Source organism: Galeopterus variegatus, unplaced genomic scaffold (genome assembly GCF_000696425.1).
Source record: "Galeopterus variegatus unplaced genomic scaffold, G_variegatus-3.0.2 Scaffold990, whole genome shotgun sequence".
Classification (NCBI taxonomy): domain Eukaryota; kingdom Metazoa; phylum Chordata; class Mammalia; order Dermoptera; family Cynocephalidae; genus Galeopterus; species Galeopterus variegatus.
In genome coordinates, this window is record NW_007727101.1 from 258134 (window position 1) to 281944 (window position 23811).

At 47.7% G+C, this 23811-nt stretch overlaps 2 protein-coding genes across 5 annotated transcripts in view; both read left to right on the forward strand.

Moving 5' to 3' along the window:
• Nucleotides 1-15755, forward strand: part of AGBL2 (ATP/GTP binding protein-like 2) — a 50184-nt gene extending 34429 nt beyond the window's left edge. For 2 of the 4 annotated variants that reach the window (XM_008574042.1, XM_008574045.1), the window contains 5 exons: nucleotides 1794-1860; nucleotides 2421-2543; nucleotides 3033-3140; nucleotides 4337-4423; nucleotides 6151-6902. In XM_008574042.1, the coding sequence (XP_008572264.1) occupies nucleotides 1794-1860; nucleotides 2421-2543; nucleotides 3033-3140; nucleotides 4337-4423; nucleotides 6151-6324 (559 nt within the window). In that variant the 3' untranslated portion in view covers nucleotides 6325-6902. Of the gene's footprint in view, nucleotides 1-1793; nucleotides 1861-2420; nucleotides 2544-3032; nucleotides 3141-4336; nucleotides 4424-6150; nucleotides 6903-15606 lie in introns of those variants that run through there. The other 2 variants (XM_008574043.1, XM_008574044.1) reach the window with 2 other exon arrangements.
• Nucleotides 15756-16768: 1013 nt separating this feature from the next.
• On the forward strand, nucleotides 16769-21651 carry LOC103591570 (intraflagellar transport protein 122 homolog). Its single transcript, XM_008574048.1, has 7 exons — nucleotides 16769-16857; nucleotides 16905-17070; nucleotides 18101-18212; nucleotides 18960-19085; nucleotides 20187-20266; nucleotides 20561-20725; nucleotides 21209-21651. Exons 1-7 carry the CDS (start codon nucleotides 16769-16771, stop codon nucleotides 21296-21298), a joined length of 828 nt encoding a protein of 275 aa, XP_008572270.1. The 3' UTR covers nucleotides 21299-21651.
• Nucleotides 21652-23811: the final 2160 nt, after the last annotated feature.

Genomic DNA, 23811 nt, shown 5'->3' on the forward strand with positions numbered 1-23811 from the left:
GTTGCCGGTCCTGGTCCGGTACGGGCGCGACACTGAGGGTTGCAATCCGTTGCCGGACACGAAAAAAGACAAAAAGGAAAAAAAAAATCCCCTTACCGGTCATCTTTAAAAAAAAAAAAAAAAAGAATTGTTGAAACCAATCTTCCAGCCTGTGCATCAGGAAGCTGGCTATCACAAGCCTCCAGGGGGCTCCACCTGTTCATTCTCACAATTGCACAGAAAAGCAGACTGAGTGTACACGCCCAGTTTGAGTTTGCTCTATGTGTGCACACACATGGTGTAAGCATCTAGTGCTTATATCCCTTTTTTTGGTGGTGGGGAGGCTGGCCAGTAGGGCATCTGAACCCTTGACCTTGGTGTTATAACACTGAGCTCTGACCAGCTGAGCTAACCGGCCAGCCTCCCATTTGTAAAGTTTTCTGCTACCTCCAAAAGGGACATCAAAGACTATTATTCAAGGGCCGGCCCATGGCTCACTTGGGAGACCGTGGTGCTGACAACACCAAGGCCACCAGTTCGGATCCCTATATAGGGATGGCCAGTTAGCTCACTTGGGAGACCGTGGTGCTGACAACACCAAGGCCACCAGTTCGGATCCCTATATAGGGATGGCCAGTTAGCTCACTTGGGAGACCGTGGTGCTGACAACACCAAGGCCACCAGTTCGGATCCCTATATAGGGATGGCCAGTTAGCTCACTTGGGAGACCGTGGTGCTGACAACACCAAGTCAAGGGTTAGGATCCCCTTACAAGTCATCTTTTTTACAGGTCAAAAAAAAAAAAAAAAAAAAAAGACTATTATTCTGTGACCTCAAAGGCTACTTCTCAACTGGAAAAGCCCTTTGAGAACAGAGAATTTGGAATTAGATCAGAGAAGGTAGGGCTTTCTTCCTGCTGTCTTGCTGTGGGACTCCTCACTGTGCACTGAGGGGAGGGTATGGAGCATAAACAGAATGAAGGGCTGGGCAAAAGAATTGTTTGAAATGCTGTCTTTTCCCATGAGATTTGAGTTTTGTGACTAAGATACTTTTTTTATATGAAGCCCCCATTATATAGAGCACAGCTTTCAGGTCTAGCCATCTAAACCCCAGGAAAGGGAAAATATAATGTGATACTTAAGCAAAGGACATGATGAAGAAAGAAAGGATTATCTGAGTCCTCATTCATCCTACCCCTTGCAGAAAGAGGGAGGGGACAGTTGGTGGGGAGAAAACTTTAGATTAGATATGCATCTAAAACTTTTGAAGAGAGAGTTGGGGGTGATAAAAGTAATACTTCTAGTCTTTGACCTGCAGATTTTTTGTTAAATTTATTTATTTATATTTTTAACACATTTTTTACAGAGTACCTGTTGGTACCTGACTCTCTGAGCTGGTACCAGCTAGCGAGGAGTGAATGAGAAAAAGCCCCTGCTCTCAAACAAATCAGTCCCCTGCTGTTCCCTAGGCCTGCACATTGAGAATCCTATGGCCTCTCACAACCTCTGCCAATAGCAACTTTGCCCCTCTGGCCAGTATTCCCTTTGCCACATGGATTGTGAGCTCCTTGGTTCCAGGCGCTCTGTCTCATTCAGCTCTATTCCCTGTGCCTAACACACTGCCTGGCACACAGGAGGTGTTCAAAACAAATGAATGAATGTTCTTATCAAGAATTCTTAGTAATTGAAGCACAGATAATGTGGCAAGTAGGCAGACTAGATATCCTAATCCCATGCAACTGGTCTGGTAAATGTTATACTTCCTAGACATGTTAATAACAGTTATTTCCTTTTCTTCTTTCCTTTTGGAAACAGCACCAGTGGTTCTGACAGCTCCCTCTCAGATGGTCTCCCTGCTCACCTACTGAACATGGCAGAGGAGGTGAGACTGTGTTGACTCTTACACACCCAGGAAGTAAAAGCCTTTTAAAAGTCATGACATTACTAGATAATTTGGTGGAATTTTCCAATGTCCTAAGATTTACAGAAAATATAGCAATAGTGTCCCAATTGTTCACCCAATAGACCTTGCCCTGGAGTCTTTCATTTTGTCCTTCATAACTTTATTGCTTAATTATTACAGCCACCTCATAGTAACAACCAGACTGAATCTTTTAACCACACATCTAATGATCTGTATTATCTGGACCTAACGCTACATAAGTAATCTGATTTCACATTGTAAATCACAGATATTTGGTTATTGGTATAGATATCCCTTTAGCCATGTATCCAACATAGTGGGATTTGGGAGTATTAAGTAGGGAGCAGCCTCTGGTGAGGAGGTAAGTGAATTGTTCACTCATTTTCCAAACCAACACTGTGAAGGCCTGCATATTGGGTTAGCCTTTGTGTCATGAGTGTTGTGTAAAAAGAGTATTATGTGGGGGGGTGTGACTCTGGAATCCTCAGTGACCAGTTTTTCTGAACTTTCTGGAACAGTTGAATGAGAAGAAGATATTTAAGAAGAAAAAAAAGAAGCCACTTCAGACTAGGAAACAGCGAAACAAGCGGTATCAGAAAAGTAACTCAATGCAGGAGTTAAAGATAACAGAAGATGCCCCAGTAAGAAAGCCCTGCTGCCTACTTCTACTGTCTGGTTACAGAGGATTCCGTACAGGGAGCAGGAAAAGGAGTTGAAGTTTACACTAAACAGAAAGGGGATGAGGTCTGGGGCAGGGGAAGCTTTCTGTTTTGAGATCAGAGCTCTTCCATGAGTCCTCTGAGCAGGTTTCAGCTTCAGTCTGCTCATCCTTTCCTACGCTCTGGCACGGGAAGTCGGTTTTGACCAAGTCTGGATTTCTAGAGGAAAGAAGTGGTGCTGGAAAAGTGGAGGTTGGAGCTAGTGGGGGTGGCTGAGGGACCAGCCCTGGTCCAGGCTGAGGATATCTGGATAGCTCTTCTCAATCTTTCTCTGCACTGCCACACTCACACCATACCCTCTGCTTTCTAAAGACAAAAATACTTTCAGAGATGAGGGTTTTGCTTTTGGGTGAAATGGGTCAGTTATGAATGGATTAATTGAAAAAGACTCTTTTCACTCATTCCTTCTAGGAAACAGCAGGATTTGCTTCTACTCTGAAAAAGCAGCCTACCTTTTTCAAAAATTTGGAGAATTCCACTTCTTCAGCAATGAAAAATGAAAAACCAAGGTTGAATGAGGTAGTATTTTTGCTTGACTCTTTGTCATACAGACTGTCTGATTTCTTCAACTAGCATGCCTTCACTCCCACAGGGTGAAGAATGAAGTAGCCATTTATGTCACCCTTACTTGTCAGTGCCACTGGGAGCAGGGGAATATTAAGATTGGGGGAGACACTGGCACTGCTTTGAATTAGACACCACTGAAGTCTGACATCAAATACTGGTGACTTGTGGTTTTAGGATGCTTGACCATCCATTCTTCCATCTATCCACCCAATCAACAAATTCTATCGAATACCTACCACATTCCAGGCCCTTTACTGGATGCCGGGAATGCAACATTGAACAAAATTCTCTCCCTGCCTCAGGGACTTTAGAGTCTGTTGGGGATCTAAACAGTAAGCAGGAAATTACATGACAGAGTAGAATACAGTGGCAACACAAAGGAGAGGCACCCAACCAAGTTTTTAGAGTTTGGTGGCTATAAGATCCTGATTCTTTTATTTATAATAGTAGGTATTAAAAAATAGGTTTTGGGGGTGGCCAGTGAGCTCCATGGGTTAGAGCATGGTGCTGATAACACCAGGATCAAGGGTTTGGACCCCCTTACTGGCCAGCCACCAGAAAAACCCCCAAAATAGAGTTTGGTACAATACTCACGGTAGCTAATTCTTAGTGGATAGGGTGCTAACGGGGCCCTCCTTGTGTGGAATGCTACCCTATGGTTAACAGTGATGTAATGAGGTCTCACTGTGCTACACTGGGGAACCCCCACAGAGCACAGACGTCCTCATTCAATATTGAGAGCCATTGGTGCCTACTCTAACAGTGGCTAGAGCACAAGCTTTGAAGTCTGTCTTGAGTTCAAATTCCAGCCCCTCTATTTTACATTCCGTGAGTTAATGACCCATCCTGGGACTTAGATTCTGCATCTGAAATACTGGGGTGACTATATCTTCATCCAAAGGTTTCTGTGAGAATTACATGTGAAACTGTGTAAAGTATCTGGCATATGGTAGGCACTCATTCAATGTTAGGCCCCTTTCCTTTTTTTTCTTTGAATTGTTATTTGTTTGTGTCTTGCTTCTCTTTTTGTATTAGAGTATCATAAGAAATCAACATGCATGAATAAAAAGCACATAGACAATCCATATTCAATATAATCACTCTTACTCAAATGGAAAATTTAGTGAGGGTATGTTCATTTATTTTAGACACAGTTAAATGGAAGAGACAAAGGCACCTCCCTGGACTCACCAATGACCACCCTGATTCTGACTAAGAGTAAAGAGAAAATGCAGGTACTTCACCTAATATATGTGCATGTATGCCAGCAATTCATTTTAATTAGTTTTCAAAGGTATTGTGTGATTTGGAGGGGTGGTAATCTGCAGTTCACACAGTTTTGCCTTCTCAGATTTGTTCTGCTCGGGTGCACATCTAAGGCAGTTTGCACCCTCAGGCTATAAACTACCTGGCCACCCTGGGCACAGCCCACAAGGTACTGCAGGACCAGAGGAAGCCTACCCAGTGTTAAAAGCTTGCCATTGAGAATTTAATTTTTTTTCAACAAACACTTGTTAGGCAGCCATTATTTTGTAAGTCCATGGTAACATGTCAGGTAAAACAGTGATAGTGAATAATGCAGCTGTTCTCAACCTTAGATGTTAACAACACATGGCGTGTTGCCATCAGATGTGAGGTGTGCCCCACATCCAGTGTTACCACTGATCATTCAATATTGAGGTCTACGAATGATTTGCTTTTTTTTTTTTAAAGATGACCGATAAGGGAATCTTAGCTCTTGACCTGGTGGTGTCAGCACCGAGTGAGCCACGGGCCGGCCCTAATGATTTGCTTCTTTAAAAGAATGTTACAATGAGTTCATATTTATCCCTGTAACGTCTCCCATGCTCATTCGCTCTTGCATATTCTTTCCCGTGAGGGAGGAAGAAGAGGTGGAGAAACAGCTAGTAAGCTGTTGTTTCAAATAGCTCTGGACACGTCTATGGGATAGTGTTGCTCAGATGCGTCTGGGTGGAGCAAAGGAGGAGAATCACTGGGTTAATTTAGGTGTACTAGATATAGAATGGACAGTTCTCCCGAGGTGAGGTCCTGGCTGGCTTCTCTAGTCTAGTGCTTGGGAATTCTTGGGCCGATACTCTTACTTATCTGTCACTGTTTTCTGGTGAACTTACTATGTACGTAGCCTTTAAAGAACTGTAAAGACAAGATCCTCTCGGAAGCATGACAAGACAGTCACCATGGTAGGACAGAAACTGAAGAGCGATGGAAAGAGAGGTTTAAATAAAGTCAAAGCAAAGAGGGTTTTGGTCCTGACAGACTGATAAGTGTTGAACTTGCCCTCTTTCTTCATTCAGCATTTTGCACACGGTCTATGAGTAACTAAAACCGTATCCCACAACTGAAACATGCTGTTTAGGCTGTAATATGTAACCATGGACTCGGTTAAATCCAATATAGTGGATCAGTGCCATATAAACCTTGACCTTTACCTCATTTTCTTAAAATTTCAAGTGTAATATTTCTCTGACAGAGGTGTGGACATTTAACTCCCGTAGCATGTCAGGTAAACAGAGTTGAAAAACTGGGGCAGTATCCCACCTTGAAAGTTCTCTTCCTTTATGTAATGTTTCTAGACAGCTTATAAAATGTAGTCCCTCTGTTTCTCAGGGCAATTAAAATGTTGCCCTTGGACCATGGTCTGACTACCTGAGGGACTAGGACAAATGCTCAATTTACCTCTGCCCTGTAACAATGTCAAATACTTTGGTATTTGGGGAGAAAATGCAAATACTTCTCACTAACTCCTTGTAGAGTCAACCCCAACCCTAACTATAACTTTAGAAATTACAAGGGCTGGTCTGTTAGCTCAGTTGGTTAGAGCACAGTGTTTTAACACCAAGGTCAAGGGTTCGAATCCCTGTACTGGCTAGCTGCCCCCAAATAAAAAACTTTAGAAATTACAGCATAAAGTGAATTTGGCTTTTTTATCTTGTTTGCACAGAGTAAGAAGCCAGGCTTTACAATATCATGCTCTCCAAAGAGAAGCACAAATTCCAGCCAAGATCCAGCCTCAGGTATGAAGCCAAACTGGCCTAGGAACAGATATCCTGCGACAAAGAGAGGCTGTGCCACCATGGTGCCATACCCGCCCCTGCACATATGCACGTACCCGTAGGTGTGCCTGGGCCACACCACGCAGGCACTTCCTCGGGGTGGAATCCAAAAGCCACATTTTGAGATGGTGGGGAGATGTATGACGGGGAGCTACATTCACTTGTGTTGTCCCATGTTGTGCATTCGTCATGCATTGACCTCACACTTTGTACTTATACTGTGTGCATGTCCTCAAGATGCATACCTCATACATTCAGTTATTTTTTCATAAAGTGAAATTTTATTATGATGTATCGAAAAGCTTCCTTTATCAGAAACTGAAGTGTGTGCTCATGGAACTACAGCACAGACATACCTCATTTTAACCAGTATTCTCTCTGAAATTATGTGTGAATGGGTTTTAAAAGATCAAACTCTGTTTTAAACATATTGTGGGACTGTGCTATATAAAAAAAAAGTCTGTGTCAAAGCTTTCTAGTTATGAGTGATCAGTCAGACTGTTGTATATCAGGTTTTCTCAGTGAGGTATTCCCATATAGAGATAACAATTCATGTATTACCCAGAATTTAATGTTGTGTATATTATGTTCAACAAGGTTATGGAAATTTTTTTTGATGATTAAAATTCTTTCTCTCTAATCAATTGTTTCCTTTCATTGGTTAACTGCATAATCTTATGTGAACAGTTTGTTTGTTTGTTTGTTTGTTTGTGACCAGTCTGTATTGAACAGATATTTTATGTTGGCTGTTTCTTTCTCTTTCTCTCTAATCAATTGTTTCCTTTCATTGGTTAACTGCATAATCTTATGTGAACAGTTTTTTTGTTTGTTTGTTTGTTTGTGACCAGTCTGTATTGAACAGATATTTTATGTTGGCTGTTTCTTTCCCATAGTATCCTCATGAGCACCAAGCACAACCTGCCGGCTGCAGCATGTTATGTCAACATGCTGAAGTCATGTTAAAGAAGTGTCACTCCAGCTCATGCCAGGCCCCCTATGTTAACTTTACCTTTTTCCTATCACATTGGATTGAAAATTTTCTAGCATTTTTTTCATTATCACTTTTAAACTTTCACCCACTACCACTGCCTGGGTGACTAGTGATTAGAACAACATGGCAACACAGATTTTATTACAATCCTAGTGTGTGTGTTTTGTTTTATTTTATTTATTTATTTATTTATTTTTGTGACCGGTAAGGGGATTGCAACCCTTGGCTTGGTGTTGCCCGCACCGCGCTCAGCCAGTGAGCGCACCGGCCATCCCTATATAGGATCCCAACCTGTGGCGGGAGCGCCACTGCACTCCCAGCGCCGCACTCTCCCGAGTGAGCCATGGGGTCGGCCCCAGTGTGTGTGTTTTAATTCTTAGAGCAGTTTTGGATTTACAGAGAAATTGAGCAGATAGTACAGAGTTCCCATATACAGTAACCTCCACACAACTCCCCCGCCGCCAACACTGCCTGAGTTTTTTTTAAAGGGAATAATATCTTCCCATGCTCTTTACATAGGGAGTTTGCAAATGGCCTTGTCCTATGCCACATCTTACTCACATCCTAAAAGGATTATTAGCATTTTAAGTATCTAGAAAGCTCCAGCCGAAACCACACTATTTGTCCCTAAAAGGATATCCTTAAAGGACAAATCCCAAAGCCATTATAAACTGCTGAAGGCAAACTTTATTTGAAAATTATTCAGAAATACTTGTTTTTGCTATGAATAATTTTGGAGAAAGTTTATAAAAAGCACCTCAATATGTTGATAATATTTTTGGAATAAAAAGTCAGAATACTGTACATGATTAGTTTTTTGTTTGTTTTTTAATTTATTTATTGAATCAAAATTGATTATACATATTTTTGGGGATCAACATTGAGATATGTGGATCAAATCAATATTACTGGCATATATATTGTTATAAATTTTGTTATTGTTATAAATTGTTATTCTTAATGCCCCTTGTCCAATCTCTCCCCATCCCCCCTCCTTCCTCCCTCCCCCCTCTAATTACCCTAGATTTCTTCTCTCCTTCTGAAAGGATAATGGTTACTCTGTTGGTTTGTTGCCTGGATGACCTGTCCAATGCTGGGAGGTGTGTTCAGGTCCCCCAGTATTATCATAGAGCAGATGCTTCTTCTGTCACTCTGAAATGGGCTTTGTGGAGAGAGGCATCCTCTTCTTTTCTTTATCAATGCTGGTGACTCTCCTTGTGTCAATGCACTACAGTGGTTGGTGGACCATCTGCATGGTGGTTGTGGCATCTAGCCGCTTTTGCAGCAACCATGGTTATTGTGGTAACTATGGTGGGCCAAACACATGGAGGTAATGTTTTTGGCATGCTCCTTGTCACTGGCGGTGTGCCTGGTTGTGGGGTGTGTCTGGTCCCTGGCTCCATGCTTCAGGTCCCTGGGTGGGCCCTGAGGTGCTGGAGCAGTGTGCCTTGTTGTGGGAGGGGAGGGTCAGTCCCCTTATCCATGCCTTGGGTCCCCGGGCAGGCCCTGAGGCACTGGTGCAGTGTGCCTGGTTGTGGGAAGGGCATCCGGTCCACTTCTCCATGACTCAGGTTCCTGGGTGGGCCCCGAGGTGCTGGCAGTGTGCCTGGATGTGAGAGTGATGTCCAGTCACCTTCTCAATGCCTCAGGCCCAGATAAGAGTTTCTATACAACCCAGATCCACCAGGTCTCTGGAGAACTGGAAGTACCTATAATGCAGTTCTGCATTCCTGACCAGTCTCCTCTGAGTGGTCCTGCACTGATTGAGGGGTGGGTCAGCTGTCCTTACTGTGCCCCAGTATTCTCCCAGTGGGCCCATTTCCCCCACTACCTGTGCTCCAAACACCAATACACACACACACACACACACACACGCAAATTTTCCTCCTTGGATTAGGAAGAAGTGCCCACAGGAAATTTACGTACTGTAGCTTCTAGAAGCCAGTGTGCTTTTGGTAGGAGGCTTGAAGGGGTAACTCTGGCTAGAAATGGCAAATTAAGGTAATTCATTCTAACTGCCTGAACAGTATAAATCAATATCATGTTGCTGGAGAAATAACCTGAAGTCTCTTGATCACTAAGCGTGAACAGTGAGAATAGAATGAAAGAGAAGTAGAAATGGGCCGGCCCGTGGCTCACTCAGGAGAGTGCGGTGCTGGTAACACCAAGGCCACGGGTTCAGGTCCTGTGTAGGGATGGCCGGTTAGCTCACTTGGGAGAGCGTGGTGCTGAAAACACCAAGTCAAGGGTTGAGATCCCTTTACTGGTCATCTTTTAAAAAAAAAAAAGAGAGAGAGAAGTAGAAAAATAGCATTTTAATCAGGTCAGAGGGTAGATAAGATCAACTTTACATTCAATAGTTGTTGACAAAGTTTAAGGATATGGGAGAACAATGAATGTACTTTATACTTTGTTTTTTGTTGTTGTTTTGTTTATAAACTAAATGCATAGTCACTAATAGAAGTGACTATTTGAGACTCAAAATCGATTTCAGGGGGCTGGCTGGTTAGCTCAGTTGGTTAGATTGCCACCTTGTAATACCAAGGTCAAGGATGTGGATTTTCTTCACCTGAATGCTGCCTTATCAACTAAAAATCTCAGCCAGCTGCCAAAAAGAAAAAATGGAACTCAGGTGAACAAGTTTTCTTGAGAAGCCTTACTTTTTTGGACCATGTGGCCTAACGGAGGCCCTATTACCATCTGGTGGCAGTATACCCTTTTTGATTTTTGCAGAGGTGACAACACCTTTTAAAAGTGATATAAACAAATTTAAACAGGTAAGGTTATGACAGTAAGCATTACTATTAACAACTTTTTGGTGGAACATTTAATATAGGAACTCAGTATGGACACAGAGATTCTTTGAGAATAAACATTTTAGATATTTTTTCCCATTTGTCATTAAAAGTTGCAAGAATTTTGGATATCTACTGGGTACCTGACCACTCTGAAACTACCTTTGGTCTTTGGCTGTAGATAAGTGTAAAGCTAGGTGACTACACCGATTGTCGGGTGATATAGCAATAGCTACACTAAAGGCAAAACATTTCATTATTTTCGTTATACTGTTTCCATTTGTATTGTCAGGGCTAGGGCTCAGACCCTTCAAACCCATTGTACAGACTGGGTCACCAGACCACTCACATGCCAGACTGGGTCACCAGACCTCTCACACGCAGGTCCAAGCTAGGTAATTAGGAAAGTTCCCAGGAGCCATTGGCAGACAACACGAGCTCAGTCCGCAGCAGCAGCAGCAGCTTACAGTAGCCTCCAGCAGCAGCGAGGGCGGCCTCTCGGAGGGTCCCAGGAGTACTGGCAGCAACAGCCTCCAGCAGCAGTACGGCCTCCCTGTGGTGGCAGCATCTCAGGGGCACTGGCAGCAACAGCTTGCAGCATCAGCCTCTGGCAGTAGCAGCTTCCCCGTGGCCCCCCCTCCGGGGACATGGGGGGGGGCAGGGATCAGAGCCACTCATCCTTTATACTTAAGTCATAACCCAGGACACCTGGGTGCACATGCATACTTACATTAGACAATAACCAAGGAACACCAGGGCCCATGTGCCTATTTACATCAAATGCTCAGCAAGATTCTGAACATCTGAGGGACCCTGACCATTTTCCTTCACTTTCCCTACAATGTGTCATCACCAAATTCGATGATAGATATTGGCCGAAATGCCACACACTATGTTTTGCAGAAATAGAACTGCTAACTTCTGGTTTTCCAGGCTGTCCTCAGACTAATTCTGGTTTAATTACCTAGAAGAGGAGTTGGCTGATTAGCTCAGTTGATTAGAGTGCAATCCTTGTACCAGCCAGCTGCCCAAAAAAGATTATCTAGAAGAAATACAAAGCCTATTCTGTCCTTTAAACTACAAACTGCATAGCTTGGCTAGATTTGGTTGAACTAATTTCTGTCCATTTCTTAGTGGAATATTCCTGGGCAGGATTAGCTCATCTCTGTTAATGCTCACCAAGGTCCAACATCTTTTTCCCCTTTTCTTCACCTGGAAGCTGCCATATCAACTAAAAATCTCAGTATTTATTTTCCCCATAAGGTGGCTTCCATCTTGGCTGTGCAGCTAAGTCTTATGGTCTATGAAAAACAAGATTCTTTGTGAGATTGATGTCAGAGGAGAGGGTCTGGGAAGCCCAAAAGTCAGCCTCAGCCCATCCAGTCCTCTTACCAGGTTCTTGACTCCTACACAGCAAAGAATTCAAGAGCAGAGTCACAGTGGAAAGTGAGAACAGGTTTAATGTAACAAATAGAAGATACAGACTTCACAGAGAGAGTGCCACCTAGCTCCAGAGACTGGGCAGGGCCCACACCAAGTTTAATACAGAAGTAAGAAATGCACACACTTAAAGTCAGTACAGAGTGCAGCCTGGCTCAACAGAGTGAGCAGCCACCTGCTAAAAGTAAGTTTGATACAAAGTAAAGCACACACACCTCAGCCAGTGAAGTATGAGTTGGCCTCAGGACAGTGGGCGACAACCTTGCCTTCTGCTGGGATTAAGCTTTTATAGTTTTGCTGTCTAATACATATTCATGATAACGAATGAATATTCAGTTAAGGGGGTGGTTCCCTGTTTTGTAACAGTCTTGCACATGCTCAGTTGGTCTCTTTTTGGAGCATGTTCCTTGGTCAAATCCTATCACATGTACTGAACGTATTCAAGAATATTCTGTGCTCTTTAACACCTCTAGTGGAAGGTCATTCAAAGGACTAATTCCACTATACTGAGCATGCTTAGCTACCAGGGTTATCTAACCCTTCTCTACTGAGCATGCCCAGCCACTGGATTTGCATAAGCCAGCCCCTGGGTCTCAATTTCTCCTGTTGGTGCAAAAAATAGGTCTAACTAGCAACAGTAACTTTTCTCTAGGGCAGGTCTTAGAGAAGAGGCTTGAGACCTTGGGGAATGGCTTGAAACCCAGAGGTATGTCCTGAAATCTGAACTCAGGGAAACTGAGCGTCCCCTATCTCAAAATCAGGTTCAGAAAGGCAGTGGGTTTTTTTTTTTTTTGTGACCGGTAAGGGGATCGGAACCCTTGGCTTGGTGTCGCCCGCACCGCGCACAGCCTGTGAGCGCACCGGCCATCCCTATATAGGGTCGGAACCCGCGGCCTCGGTGCTCCCAGCGCCGCACTCTCCCAAGTGAGCCATGGGTTCAGCCCAGAAAGGCAGTGTTTTAATGAGTATTTTTACTGACAAAGCTCTAGTGACAAAGTACACACCACATTTCCCGAGTAATACTTGCTTAATAAAGACCAAAATAAATGAAGATCCCTAAGAATATATAAAAGAAATAATGCTTCTTGAAAACTCTGACTCCTTGCCAACATTTCTACCCTAAAATATGGGCTATTCCCACAATTCATCAATCAAAAATAATTCACTGATCAGTGACTGACTTAGAAGCTATGGAAAATGCAATGCTGTGTAAGACTTCATAACTGCCCCTGTGCTTAAAATCCAAGAGGAGAACAAAGATTAGTAGACAAAACAAAGCAGTTAGGCATTTTGCTAGCTTCAGAACATGGTAGGGATAAAGAGTCACCAACTTGGAATTGAGAACACCTGGGTTTGAATCCCATCCAGGCTGGGGGCAGGGAGGGGAGGGTGCAGTTACTTATCTGCTCTGGACCTTCACTTCTTGACCTTAAAAATGAAGTGACTGTTCAGGTGAAATTATCTCTAAGGTCCTTTTGGTTTTATGAAATCAAATCTATTTGAACACTACTCTGAACTGTTGATCATACATTTCCAATAATATTCTTTAAACAGTTTCCCTCTTCAGCATAGGCGAACTAGGTCTTCTCTCATTCAATCTCTGGTCCTTGGTGAAATGGAGATCTTGGTCTTCTTGGTTGCTCCAAACAAGCTCTCTTCGTTGCTCCAAGTACAGCCCCTCCCATCTTGTCCCCAGCCTATTTTGGTACAAGCCATCTCTCCACATAGCTCCCTGAACTGGCTATTCCTAGATAGTTGGATTCAGTGACCAGAAATAACTTCAATAAATCCCTTCACAGCTCCAGCCACTCTTCTTTCTCCCTCTTAGCTTCACTTCCTCCCCAGTTCAGGCCAAACTCCAGGGTTCATGACGTCAGCCACTCTTCAGCCAGCATCCCAGTGTTCTTACCCTCTGTCCTTCTGCTATCCACCTGGTAGTTCTCCAACTTTGGCTTAGCCAGCCATCCCAACCATCTGTCTTTTCTACTCCTGCACCCAGGCTGCCAAGATGGCTGCAGGAAAACATGCCATCAGGGCCACACACGCCTATCTCCTCCAGCCTTGGAAATTTACCCTCTACTTCTGAAAATGAAGCTCCCGCACCTTTCCCCTTCCATGGCTATTTCACACCTTCTCCATTTCCTCAAGCCCCCTTCTTCCTCTCTGCTACCACCTTCCTCCTGGAAAATAGCCTTGCTAGGAAGCAGTGGTTAAGAAGTTAAGCTCTGGGCTGGCCGGTTGCTCAGTTGGTTACAGCACAGCCTTATAACACCAAGGTCAAGGGTTTGGTTCCCCAGCCAAAAAAAAAAAGAAGATAGGCTCTGATGAGACCGGGGTAGGGAGAAAATTGCAATCAAATTCTGAACTCTCTTCGGCAGGTTTGTTTATGTGGTGGTATTAAGTGAAATGATTCTGAAGATATTTTAGATGTATTATGATTTAACAAATGAATAAATGTGTTGATTTTGTTAAGAGCCAGGATTCTCGCTCTGGAAGAAAAATCATACAAATATTTAATGGAGGTCACAGGTTTGGATCCCCGTACTGGCCTGCTGCCAAAAAAGTTTAACAGCGGGAAACAAGAAAAAAAACCCTATGGGAATGGATTGGAACAGGAGATATCAGTGCGAACTCATGATTTCTACAATATGTATATGTATGTATATACATATGTATGTTTATACAAGTATATATGTGTGTGTATGTATATTCATATATGCATATACATGTGTATGTATATTCAGCTCTATTAAAAGAGCCTGAAATCAAATACTCCCCATAAGCAAATTTTGCACTGAGATCTTGGTCTCTAATACCATTCCCCACTGAAAGGAATTGGGGTTTATTAGAGAAATGGCTGATTTCCAGGGCTGAGGCATTGCAGATATGACATAAGGAGCCGGGAATGTTCTGTTATGCCAAAAAGTATTGAAGTACTTAAAAATTGGTGGCATGTCACAGGACAAAGGAACCAGCTTGAAGGGTCTCCCACTAGCCAAACCTGGGATATTAGGCACAAAAATGGTTAAGGACATTAATAACTTATAACCCATTGAAATGAGTTTTTATCAAATGAGACAGAGAAAGGAGAAGGGAGGGCTCTTGCTCAAGCAAAATGAAGCTGAGGGCCAATCGTGAGTGTGGAGGGAGTGCTGGAGTTGGGAATTCATTATTTTGCAACCATTGTAGTAAAATGCATCAGGGAAGAATCATCTATGGGTGCTAAATTTAGGAGGAAATATGGGGAGCAGGATACTTGCGTGGTTTGAAAGTGTCTCCACCCAGATTGCTTATTAGTTGGAAAGGGAAAAATAATGACTATATGATGGAGCAATTGAATACCACCTTAATCAGGTGGTCATTTAGGGGCAGATAGACATACTGTGCCTTTTGATGTGAAGCCTGAGAAGGACACATCACTTATGTAGTATTCTGGAAATACATACGCTGAATCTAATCATGAGGGAACATCAGTCAAAACCAAAATTAGGAACATTCTACCCTAAAGAATCTAGACTCGTGTCATGATGTCTGGGTTCAAAGGCTGGTTCCGCAGGCTTTATGACTTTAGGCAAGTTACACTCTCAAAGACTCAGTTTCCTCATCTGTAAAATGGTAATACTAGCAGGACCCACCTTTCAGGGTTGTTGGGAGGACTGGACGAGAGAAGGCACGTAACGCACATAGTGAAGTACCCCCACAGAAGGCACTCAGGGTGGTTAGCACGTATCAGTCTTGTCCACCCTGACTTCTTTCCCTTTGTTCTTAGAGAAAAAAAGTGCCTAGCTTTGGGTTTAAGGCTAATCTTTCCACTTTATGCTTCATTTCCACCTCCCTGTTTATCTTCCCAAACTTTCTGTATTGCCCTATCCTGTCTTTCTCCCTCTCTGCCAGCAACTTCCCTGTGGCCTAAAAACATGCCGAGCTTCTCCCATCTTTAAAGAGAGCACAAAACCCTCAACCATGTCCTTGTAAAACTTCCATTCTTTATTGTCTCCACTTCGTCCCTTCTAAAAGTTCTCCCCTCCCTTAATAATAGCGACCATTTATTGTAGGCCCATTATGTGTCAAGAGCTTTGCCTTCCATGGGAGAGAGCTATTATGTCTCTGTTTCACAGGTGAGGAAACGTGCACTCAGTGAACATTTGAACTTAGAGCCGCCTCTGCCTAGAATTGTCCAGTTCGGCAGCCACTCACCGCAAGTGCTATGCAGCACTTGAAATAGGACTGGTCCAAACTGAGATGTGCTGGACGTGTAGATACAAGCCAGATTTCAAACACTTAGTACAAGAAAACGAAAGACTATAAAAGATCTCATTAATATTTTTATATTGATAACCTGCTAAAATAATATTTTGGATGTTTTGGGTTAAATAAAGTGTATTATTGAAATTAATTTTTACCTGTTTCCTTTTACCTTTTTAATGTAGCTACTGAAAAGTTGAAATTACATATGTGGCTGGCATATTTCTACTGGACAGTACTGTTCTGGAGTATTTACCGCACAACACAAGAAGGCCTCTTGTCTTCCTGACACCACTTGTCTTAGCTCCTAGATTGTGCCCCTGGGCTGTGGGGCTTTTCTCTCTACATACCCCACCTCTATGATGTCAGCCCGAGGCGCGGGAGCAACGCCGAGGGTTGCGATCCCGTTGCCTGTCCCCGGTCCGGTACGGGGCAACACTGAGGGTTGCGATCCGTTGCCGGACACGGAAAAAGACAAAAGACAAAAAAAAAAAAAAAGCCATGCCCCAAGCCTCACCCTGTGCCATCCACAGGGGACCCTGAAGTGGCTCCTGACAGTCCTTGCCTTTGAGGAGTCACAGTGGAGACACAGACAAGGAAACTCACCTGCACAGAACTGCTGAAGTTGAAGGGGCCACACTGGGCCGGTGGGCGGGGGGAGTGGCAGTCAGGGCCGGGGCACAGCCAGCATCTGACATGGCCTGCGATCAGAGCACAAAGGCTTGTCAGCCTAAAGCTAGGGAGCTCAGGGGGCCCCAGAGAGCAGGGGAGGCCACCACTCGGAAGCCACCCATGGGCCCTTAGTGAAGTGCGGACAGTACTGTGCACCTGGTGGTGAGACTAGGCCCCACCCAGCGGGGATGGCAGGCTCAGCGAGGCGGGGAGAGCCATTTTGGCCAGGTCAGGGTACAAGATGAGCCGTCAGCAGGCCTAGAGAACCTAAGCTAGGTTAAAATATTGATGGAAAAAGCACCTCTTTATCTCTGGAAAAATCCCTGGGCCTTGCTATCCGAGAAGTACACTCATATCTTGCAGATGAGTAAGCACTCCTTGGCTCCTGCCGTGCCTCCTGGCAACAGCGTGTTCCAGCATGGGGATTGTGCCAAGGATGGGCAGTGCCAGCTGTCAGGCCTGCTGTGGCCTCTGCTGTCCTTAACCCTGTTGACCACAGGAACACGCTCTTCACCCTGGCCAAGCAGAGCAGGGCACTGGGCGCTTACAAGCTGGCCCGGCATGCCTACGACAAGCTGCGGGGCCTGCAGATCCCTGCCCGGTTCCAGAAGTCCATTGAGCTTGGCAGCCTGACCATCCGCTCCAAGCCCTTCCATGACCGTGAGGTGAGGGCACGACCCCCTTGGGCAGAAGGCTTCTCCTCCTCCTCTCCTCTGTGACAAATTCTGATGACTTCTTGCCTGGCCCAGGTTCCACTTAAAAGGTGGCTGCCATGCTTACCCCACTGCCCACCCCCCACAAAGCCTTGGCTTGCCAGCGCCTGCTCTTCCCTGCCCACCGCCTCTGGTCTCCACTCAGCCGGCTGTGCTCCAGCTCACAGCCCCCAAGGCCTGCATCCCTTGTGTCCCAGCCCTCCCCTAGGCTCCTGCTCTGTGCCTGGGCTCCCTCCACACCTCCATGCCTGGGAACCTCTACCTTCACCTCAGGCTTGCCTGCAGCACTGGCCCTCGTGCTAGGAGGCCCTGCCCTGCTCCACCCCATTTCTGGAACCAGGTTATGGCTCTGCAGTAAGTCTACCATATAGTTTCTGCAGCTTGGGTCTGTGCCCCAGCCTGCTGTCCCCCAACCCAGCCAGCTGCTGTCTCTTTCACAGTCTCCCCCTTCAAGCTCAGAGCAGGGACTTGGCATCAGGCAGACCTGGGTTTGAGTCCCAGCTCCACCATTTCCTAGCTATGTCTCAATCTTTCAGGTCCTCAGTCCCCCCCCCCGCCCCCATCAGATGGGGACACGTGTGATACCTTTCCCACGGGTGATTGTGAGGCTAGATGAACCAGCACAGGTAATGTGTTTAGCACAGTGCCTGGAGCATAGTAAGTAGCCAGAAAATGGTGCCTGGGGTTGTTGTCATTCTGCCAGGAGAACAGTCCTCCTGAGCCCTGCCTGTGGAGGAGGCATCTGGGGCAGTGGGCCACGAATGACAGGGTCTCATATTTCTATAGACCTTTTTCCTGCTTCCCCACAGCACAAAGCCACCTGGGCCCAGTGCCCTGTCCCCGCCCACCCAGGGGGCTCTTCCTCTTGGCAGCCAGGCACAGGGGGACCAAAGCCAGAGTCCAGGGGGATGAGGGAGAGGAAGATGTGTGCCCACTCCTCGTTTGGCCCCTGGGGCAGTCTGTGGCACTGGTGTCTTTGCAGGAGCTGGTGCCCTTGTGCTATCGCTGCTCCTCCAACAACCCGCTGCTTAACAACCTGGGCAATGTTTGCGTCAACTGCCGCCAGCCCTTTGTCTTCTCCGCCTCTTCCTACGGTGGGTCCTGCTCCTGCACTGGGGCTGGTGCCAGCCACCTTGCTCCACTTCCTGCTGGCCACAGGACACTGGGGAATGCCCCAAGGCCTCCGAGTGTCCGCATTTGTGAAATGGGTCCACCGGGATACCCACCCTGCCTGACACATAGAGACACTGTCAGGGTCCCCAGAGATAGGAGCCAGTGCTGCCCCAACCTGAAGCACCCAGCTCCTGGAACCTGGCACAGGGCTTTGCATAATGAAATGCCCCAGGATAGAGGCCAGTGGCTGTGTGGTCCATCTGGGAGGCCAAGATGGGCCCTCACGTCCCAGATCTTTCAGTGTTGACGAAGAATCAGACAGTCCTTGTGTCTTCCCAGAGAGGAGCCCACCCAGCTACTGGTAGAAGGGAGGCTACAGGCCCAAGGTTCGCGTGCGCACACGCAGCAGGGCAGCCCCCATAGCAGAGGCCAAGATGGGCCCTCACGTCCCAGATCTTTCAGTGTTGACGAAGAATCAGACAGTCCTCGTGTCTTCCCAGAGAGGAGCCCACCCAGCTACTGGGAGAAGGGAGGCTACAGGCCCAAGGTTCGCGTGCGCACACGCAGCAGGGCAGCCCCCATAGCAGGGCAGCCCCCGCAGCCTCCACTTGCTGGTGGATTGGGGAGGAATTCCAGTCACCCCACCTGCCCAGCCCTGCTTGCCCCTATGAGTCCCAAGCTCCCCCATGAGGCCACCATCCTCCTCAGCTCTTCCCTGTGCCCTGCAGAGGTGCTGCACCTGGTTGAGTTCTACCTGGAGGAGGGGATCACTGACGAAGAGGCCGTCTCTCTCATTGACCTGGAGGTGCCAAGACACAAGCAGGAGAGCAAGTGGCAAGAGACCATGAGCGACAGTATCCTGTGCACTGGGCCACTGCTGGGCCCTGCCTTGTGGCCCCAGAAAGATTAAAGAGCCCCACATGGCAGCAGGGCTGGGGGGCCAGAGATGGGCAGGGCAGAGAGCTGACCAGAGCCTACAGACCCAGAAGTGGCAGGTGGCATGGGGCTCCTGGGTCTAGCCCTCACTTTGTTTCCTTGAAGGTCCCTACCCACCCCTGGCTCCTGAAAGGTGCTGGCCATGCTTCCTGCTATGCACAGCTAAGTGGCCAGCATGGTATGTGATGTCCACATCAGTGGCCACCAACTCTTCTGGTCAGGTCACTTTTATACATGCAAGCAACCGAAACCACAACTCAGAGAGAGACTGAACAGACAAAAGGGTGCAGAGAAGCCGTGCAGTACCTGAAGCTCAGGAGACCCAGCTGCCACCCGCGCTGTCGGAGGCTGTCTGGTTCTCTCAGCTCTGCCGTCCTCTGGGTCGCTTCATTGTCAGGCAGCACCACCGCTTCCCTACAACATGGGGACAGGGACAGCCACCAGCAGTGCTGACCCCGCATCCCACCAGCCTAGCAGCCCCCAGAAATAGCCGACTCTCCTCCCAACCATATCAGCAAATTCCCCAGGGCATACCTCAGCTTATTCCTCTGGCCAAGAGGGTGGACAGTGGTAATTGTCCAGTTCGGGTCCTGCTCTCACACCGTATCCCCACAAGGAACACATGCACACATCACCTGGGGCTTGTTACCACATGGCAGCCAAGTCAGCAGCTCTGATGGGACTGAGGGTCTGAATTTCTAGCAAGCTCCCAGGTGATGCCACTGGTCCACAGACACCATTTTGAGGAGCAGAGGTGAGGAAAACCCAGAGAGTTGCTTGCTGAAGGGAGACAAAATCCATGTCTGCCACATTGCTCACTGCAGGCGCCACCATCTGCTCAGGTGTGGGTGGGCCATGTCCCCTTCCTGACTCACTGGGACCTTCCTTTTGGGAGCCCCGCCTGCCTCCCCTCAGGTCAGCTCCTCCTCCACTGCCTTGGCAAGTCTTCACATGGTGGGTGGAGGGTGGGGTTTATTTCCTGCTTGGCCACAGGTTCTGTCTTTGACCAGACACTCCAGATGCCCAGACTCTGAGGCTGGACGAGACCATGGACTGCACAGGTAGCAATGACCCGTTCACGGCAAAGCTGAGCTTTGAGGTGAGGGCACCTCTCTGAAGGCTGCAGAGACACAAGGCCTGTTGGGAGGGTGGTCTCGGGTCCCTTCTGTGGACATGGCCAAGGAGGACTGACCACAACTTACAGATGTGGTGGATCAAGGGAGCTGGGGTCTGTGGACAGGGAGTAGCTTGTCACCGTCAGGGCTGCCTGGGGATAGGAGGTGGTGGGTCCTGCCCGGCCACCCCCAAAGATTTCGGATCACGATCCACATAAACGTTCCCCATGGCTGAGTGAGGGCCCCATGCCCTGTTTCCTGCCCACCCCGCGCTGCAGCAAGGTGGCTCGGAGTTCGTGCCCGTGGTGGTGAGCAGGTCAGTGCTACGCTCCATGAGCCGCCGGGACGTCCTCATCAAGCGCTGGCCGCCACCCCTAAAGTGGCAGTACTTCCGCTCACTGCTGCCCGATGTCTCCGTCACCATGTGCCCCTCCTGCTTCCAGGTACCGTGTCCACTGCCAGCAGCCTACACTACCTTCCAGTGTCGTCTTCCTGCCTCTTTTCACTTCCCCACGTGCCTCCTGGGGAGGCCAGGCACCTGGGGGGAGGAGCACCAGTGAGCTCTCCCAGGCCAAGGCCGTAGCCGCCACTCCAAGTTGGGAGAAGGCATTCGGCTGTCCTCAACCAAGCCCCAGCCCTCCCTCTGCATTCTACTTGCCATCTAGCATGGACTTCATCTGACCCTGCCCTTTCCCCACCTGCCCTGAATCTGGGAGGGCTGGGCACTCATCGTGGGCCTTTGACCTTCACTTAGGAAAAAGGGGCCTCAGGCTCCCTCTCCTCCCCTCTCCTCGCCTCCCCATTACTCAGGCAGAGGTGCTCCAGGGCTGCTCTTTGGGGCCCTGACTCACCACCAGGCCACCTCCCCTCGGCAGGGTGTCGCGCCCCAGGTTCAGGGCTGACACAGCTCCCGCCTCTCTCCTCAGATGTTCCACTCAGAGGACTACGAGCTGCTGGTGCTCCAGCACAACTGCTGCCCCTACTGCCGGAGGCACATCGATGACCCCAGCCCGTGACCAGCGCCCTCAGGGCCACGTGCTTCTCGCAGGCCGCTGGGCTGTGGAAGGGAAGAAAGAGTTAAACTGTCAGAATGTGTCTCCTGCCTAGATGAAGTTTGTATTTTAGGGTGGGGCCTTGTGTAACCACGAATTCCTATTTATGGCATTTCATGCCTTGTAAATAGCACCAGGAGATGGGGAAGAGAATGTACATAGATTTTCTAAGGAAAAAATCTGTTACTTTCAGAACGGCTCCGAGTTGCTCGTGGCAGCCTGCTGGAGTCCGCAGATCTGTCAGACCGTTAGCATGCACGCTCTGCCGACAGATTGCCTCAATAATGACAAGTAAAGGGGCTACTTATTTTCATCAGTGTCTGCGTTTTAGCAAATCTTCGTATTGTCTGCAACTTAATTTCCTTATGCAAAAGTGCACCTGTTTCTAATTTGATCCGAAAGGAACATTACATTTGTGTGCTCTTAAAATTTAATCTAATCGAAATGGCAATATAGGAAGGGATGGAGGGGCGGGTATTTTTTTTATTTATTTTGGTTTAATGGGGATGTGTCTTGACAAGAAAATAAGATACCTGGCTCCAGAGAAGATGGCAAAGAGGATGAAATGAAGGCTTGTGGTCTGGTCGAGGGCTCCTCCCTGAGGTTCTGGGGCCACCTGCCCTCCTCCGTCCACCTGCCCCAGCCCCACAGAGGGTCCCCAACCCTCCAGCTCCTTAAGCAGGCGGGTTCCATTTGAGATTGCACACTGCTAAGGTCCCTTCCCTTGGGCAGCAACAGGATCCAGCACAGCAGCTCTGGGGCATGGAGAAGGTAGCAGCTGGGAAGCTGGGGAGTAACTCTGTGTGTTGGGGACCTTTCTGCACCAGCCACGTTTCATATGTTGTCTCACTTCTCACACCAGCCCTGTGGAAGAAGGTTATGGTTTCCAGCAATGGGACTGGGAAGGGGGGAGGTGCTTGGGCCCAGGGAGCTCCCCAGCCCTGAGGGGACCCCCTTCCCTGCCCCCCATACCTGCCCAGGAGGTAGTGAGCAATGCGGGCTTTATGCATAGCCAGAGAGCAGCTGGGTAGACAGGAGAAAAGGATTGGCTGTTGGGGACTGTGGTGAAAACCACCCCTCAGGGTTAAATACTGATTCCTTACAGCTCCTCTGTGAAGAGGGCAGGGTGAGACAAATGTGCCCATGGCAGGGATGAAGACACTATGACCTAGAGAGGGGGAGCGGCTGCAAGGTCACCCAGTAGAAAGTAACAGAGCTGGAGCCCCAACCTAGGACCCCCATCCTCACCCAAACTAGCCCCTCCCCCCACCCCCCTCTGCATCTCTCTTTGGAGATGATGGAGGAAAAGAAAGGGAGCCAGACAGTTGTGCCAACAGAACTCCTCCGTTGAGTGTCTAATTACTTACAATCATGCATGCTCGCTCCCTTGCTAAACATTTATTAATGTGTTAGGATTTCCATCAGCGCAGTTACTTGAACTGAAATCATTTGCATATGGCTGGGAAAAAGAGGGGAGAGGAAGAAAACAGCTCCAGCTACCCAACAGGCATCAATCACAGTGACAGATCAGATGGTGGCTGGCTAGAGGCAGGGGGAGGGGCCTGCCTGAGACTCCAGCCGAATGACAGAAAAACGAGAGAGAGGGTGCCGTGGCACAGGGCACCTGAGCTCCGAGGCCTGCATCTGAGCATAGCCCTCACTCAGTCAAGCACTTACTGAGGGCCAGACACCATGCTTAGCACTTTCCACACTTCTCCATGTCTAATCCTCCACGGCTTACAAGGCCGCCCATTATGCAGGTGATGAAATTGAGGCTTAGCAACATTCTTCTTTCATTCAACATATATTTGTTGAGCCGAGGCAGGATTCAAGCCCAGGTGCACCTTGCACGTTAGCACTATGTTCTGCTGCTTTCCTGTCCTGACCTGGTCTGGGTCTTGACCAAGTCCATTTATCTTTTCAAGGCCTAGTTTCCCCATCTGTCCTAAAGGGCCCCCTCCAGCTCTGACACTGAGGTTCCAGCCTCAGTCTGTGTCTGTGAACAGGGCTCGATGATTACCCTGATGACCCTGACCACCGCTCACATGCCTACAACCAGGAGGGCCCCACAGGGATGTGGAGATGCCCATTTAGCTGACAGTAGACTGAGGCCCAGAGAAGAGTGGCTGCCTGAGGCTGCACAGCTTGGAGTGGCTCAGGCTGGAATTTGTTCCTGATCTGTCTCCAAGTGCTCAGCCTTGTAACCACGTTCTTGGAAAGAGGAAGGAAGAAGAGGATTGGTTGGCATTGGGTGGATCTGACTCCAGCCCAGCCTCAGCCAGCCAGGTATTCATGGGCCTCGGTTTCTCATCTTTCCCCAGCAAGGTTCCCAAGGCCAGGAGCCCCTGGCAGCTCTTGCACAGATGCCCCTTCTCCAAAGTCACTGCTGCGTCTCTTCCCTGGCACAGCGTCTGTGTGCTGGTGGCAGAGGCTGGGCAGGCAAGAGCCTTGGCAAAGAAGCCACCACTGGGCAGTGC